Here is a 2,263-nt window from a genome sequence, read left to right on the forward strand (position 1 = left end):
TGAATAAAAATAATTGGAAAAAAAATTTCACACCAAAATGGAATTTGGTTTTTCTTAGCGTTTTGATTAATGAAAATGTCGATTAAAACAAAATGAAATTTTGAAGATTTTCAAGAAAGAAAAGTATGCTAAGCACGTTACGTGAACGACTAAGCGTCATCAGCGTGTTGTAATGGTCACATGATGAGGGTAGACAAACGTCAAATGATGGATTGTCGAGACTGTATCCACTGAATTTGCAAGCATCTGTTGTATTGTGATTCCTTAACTCTTTATCAATAAAGATCCTGAAAATGCATTCCATCTGGTACTGATGACTGTTTTTTTATTTACAATCATTGAAGAGAAATTAAGAGTGAATAAAGTAAGGAAAGGAAAAAAAAAGAAATAATGAAGTGCAAAGTGCAAAGTGCAAGGTGCAAAGTGCAAAGTGCAACGAGATAAACAAAATTGCTAATATCGAAAAGCCGAAGAGAATTATGTTAAAGCAGTTAAAGCATTCATTGTACAGAGTATTTCCTAGATAAACGATTCATCACATTACACAAAAAAGTATAAAATGCTTTCTCACACCTAAAATGATGAGTCACTCTTCAAATCATCTAAAAATGCTTCTGTCTGAATGGTGAGAGATTTGCATACATTCGGTAACTAATTTGTAAAGGCTTTATCCTATGTATAAATTTTCGATACAGCTGTGAGAAAGCTCTATCTTGTTACGAAAGAAAAAAGAACCAAATTTTTTGCAACATCGAGATGGAAATACAGTTGCACTAAAATCGCATTATATTTGCGAGTAATTGCAGGTACATGTTTGAATGCATGCATGCAGTATGCAGCATTCTTAGCTCTTTGATGCATTTTGTACGAGATGATTCAGAAAGTTTACAAAAAAACAAATATGTCTATGAATTTCAAATCGATAATCAATCACTAAATGATAGCATAAACATTACGAAAATGAAAAGATACACATACCTTATGTAACTACCAGTGATAACACGCGTGGAATTCGGTAATTGCTGTCTGGCTAACATGCACTCCTTGTACTGTCCAAATACAGTAACATGACCTCGAAGAATTCCCGAAGGTAATTTTGCGCTTGCATCAATCACTGCAAACAGCAAAATACTTAATGAATATCTTCAGATAATAAATCCATCAATTTTATTATGTGAAAGTTATGTAGCTTTCAATACTATATTATTTTGTAGTTTTAGCATCTCATCAATATTTTGTCACAAATGTTTAACTTTGAATTATTCTCTGATAAGGCAATCGATGATAAGACAATTCAATGATAAGGCATTTGAGAGGAGTTATTACGATTAGAACAGCATTAATACGAAGCAAACACAAAAACGTCTAAACTCAAGGTAAAATATTAGCAAAAGGGAGCTCCATGGAGCTGTATTATCAAAAAGGTTAACCAGCTTTTCACACCTTTCTCGGTCTTTTCGAGACTTTTCCCGAAGGCTCGTACTTCTACCCCTTCTCTTCTTCCCACCTTCATTAATATATATTCGTCCTTTCTTAATAATTAATTATATTATTTAAATGTTAAATTCAACTTGGAAGCAATGCATTCTGCAAAAAGGATTTTTGCCAATTCGACATTTCGCTACCATTTATGATACCAGAAATTGTTTGCAACGATAGTTTCATGTCTGTTTTGCAATCTGCAAGTACATTACTTTTTAAAAGTATTCATTGTTTTCGTTGAAAAGTAGCAAATTAATTCCTAAAATGACATTAAAATGTTCCATATTTATTCATATTTGGATTTCAATCTTTCAAAGTTTAAAAAAAAAGAAAAAAATTTATCAAAACTAGCTTGCGAGATAATAGTCAGTGTATTGGACGTAAAAGTTGTAATTAGAAACCTTCAACGATATCAAGTTCATCGACATAAAACAACAACTGATTCATTCTGGTATACATTAACCTAATTAGCATTTCCAATGCAAAATTCGGTACTATCCCTTGCGGTGATAGAAATGGTGTATTCTGAAGAATGAAAGAAACTTCACCATTGCATGATTTTAAATCTTTCATCTTCTGATTTAAGTTAAAAAAAAAATGTCACCTATCCTTATCATAACATTAAAAATAGTGTTGCAGACAATCTCACAAAAAAAAACTTTTAAATAAATGATAGCTATTACTCTCAAGATAGGCTAATTTTATCAATTAATTAGATAGTTTCCTTATCTATTTAAATCTATTATATAATATTTGTAATAAAACTAACGCTTATTTCCGG

The 2,263-nt window shown here is 31.1% G+C and overlaps 1 protein-coding gene across 1 annotated transcript; it reads right to left on the reverse strand.

The window, feature by feature from the left end:
• Positions 1-136: 136 nt before the first annotated feature.
• LOAG_11735 (hypothetical protein) lies at positions 137-2,055 on the reverse strand (the record flags this gene model as incomplete). Its single annotated transcript, XM_003147253.1, has 3 exons — positions 137-287; positions 979-1,114; positions 1,884-2,055. Coding segments are annotated over 3 exons (459 nt in total), but the record flags the coding sequence as incomplete, so codon positions are not given.
• Positions 2,056-2,263: the final 208 nt, after the last annotated feature.

Source organism: Loa loa, assembly GCF_000183805.2.
Source record: "Loa loa unplaced genomic scaffold supercont3.273, whole genome shotgun sequence".
Classification (NCBI taxonomy): Eukaryota; Metazoa; Nematoda; class Chromadorea; order Rhabditida; family Onchocercidae; genus Loa; species Loa loa.